This window comes from Sphaeroforma arctica (assembly GCF_001186125.1).
Source record: "Sphaeroforma arctica JP610 unplaced genomic scaffold supercont1.6725, whole genome shotgun sequence".
Taxonomy (NCBI): Eukaryota; class Ichthyosporea; order Ichthyophonida; genus Sphaeroforma; species Sphaeroforma arctica.
Window position 1 is genome coordinate 1 of NW_014033833.1, and position 1,582 is coordinate 1,582.

The window sequence follows — 1,582 nt, forward strand, 5'->3', positions numbered from 1 at the left end:
ATATATATATGTATATTCATTTGTATATATATATAATTCGGACCTGTACACTTCAACGAACGGTATAAGTTTGTAGTCCTAACATATCTAACCCGGTGTAACTTCGCGACCGTTTAAACATAGTTAGTGCCTGTAAAAGCCATTAAATCGAATATACCTACATAGTATAGCGAATAGACACTCTACCTTCGGTAGCGATCTCGGTGATTATTCGATGCACATTGTAAGGTTTGTGTATCTGTTTCTGCCTCTATCTGTGACTAAACTGCCTTTCACGAATAAAGCGAGATTGCTTGTGTTAGCATCGACTGGATGATGAAGTGCATATCGTCCATAAAATTATACTCTCTTTCATACATGTTCGTCTCTATACCTTAGCGTATGTATGTATCAGCATTTTGTTTTTGTTCAGAGCATTACTGATGTATTATCTTCTTAATATCTTTCGAATGCTCTGTCTTTCCTACTATCTCCACCTCGTTATGTAGCATCAAGCTCTACACAGGCACTACATACTTATGTTCATGATGTACATCATGATGTACATACTGATGATATAGTTCATGTGTGTATCTATAACACATCTTGTAAGCTCTGTGTTTGGTGTGGAATCGATCTAGTGTATGGCGAATCTACTACTGGCCGTTAGCGATGTTTTCCGGGAGCTTTGGCGTCCCCAGAATGTATCTGCATTCAGTCGTTCGACCATATCTTCGAAGGATCCGCCCATCGAATTCAAAGCCTGGTAAGCGTGACTGAACAACTGCCTCTCCACCACCACTTCACCGCAGGGCACCCGAGCTATCTTGTGGTGGCTAATGCTATCAATCAAGTGAAACTGTATCACGATCACAGCCCTAGACTTGGTATTGCTCTGAAGTTTCTTCAACTCGAAATCCATCCTCTCCTCCCTGGATAGGTCTCCCACAAACACGGGCCCGCGGCCAGGGAGGATTTTGAACTTGGCCTTGCTGTCGGGATGGTACATCAGCGGTATCATGGCCACATTTGTCTCTGTCATTGTATCCGAGCGGAACATCGCCAACACTCCATGCGATATTAGTTTCCGGGTGGTTCGTTGCCATGCGACTAAATCTCCAGCCAGATCACTGCCTATACGTTGTCGTATGGATCGAAAGCTCAACGGCTTCTGTCTTGTCCAGTCCTTTGTTTTACGACACTCATCGATAGCGCCAGCATATCCATCGGGATGAAGCGTCTGCTGACAGTCCTTGCACATTTTCTTCACCTTTATGATTGGGCCGATTCACTACCAATTTCTCTGGTTCTATGTTCCTTAGTAATATTTAAATGAAACTGCCGTTGTGAGGTGTGCAATTGGACTTACATTGAGATTTAGAGTTAACTCATTAGTGTGCCCCAGTGTGTTGGCAATAGTACAATACAAACCTCGTTAGATTCTCAACAAATAAGCGATATGTAGTAACAAGGCTCTTGATATTTAGAAGACTGGTATTCTAGACAGCTGTACTCGTTTGTGATACTCATTCGTAGTTTCAAGGGTGAGCTGTGAAGGGTATTCGAGGTGCCCTTTTTAGATGCTTTCGAAGAAATCCATACT

At 42.6% G+C, this 1,582-nt stretch overlaps 1 protein-coding gene across 1 annotated transcript; it reads right to left on the bottom strand.

The window, feature by feature from the left end:
- Positions 1-616: 616 nt before the first annotated feature.
- On the bottom strand, positions 617-1,240 carry SARC_15781 (hypothetical protein; the record flags this gene model as incomplete). Its single annotated transcript, XM_014290105.1, has 1 exon — positions 617-1,240. The coding sequence occupies one exon, from the start codon at positions 1,238-1,240 to the stop codon at positions 617-619; it is 624 nt and encodes a 207-aa protein (XP_014145580.1).
- Between the last annotated feature and the right edge of the window lie 342 nt (positions 1,241-1,582).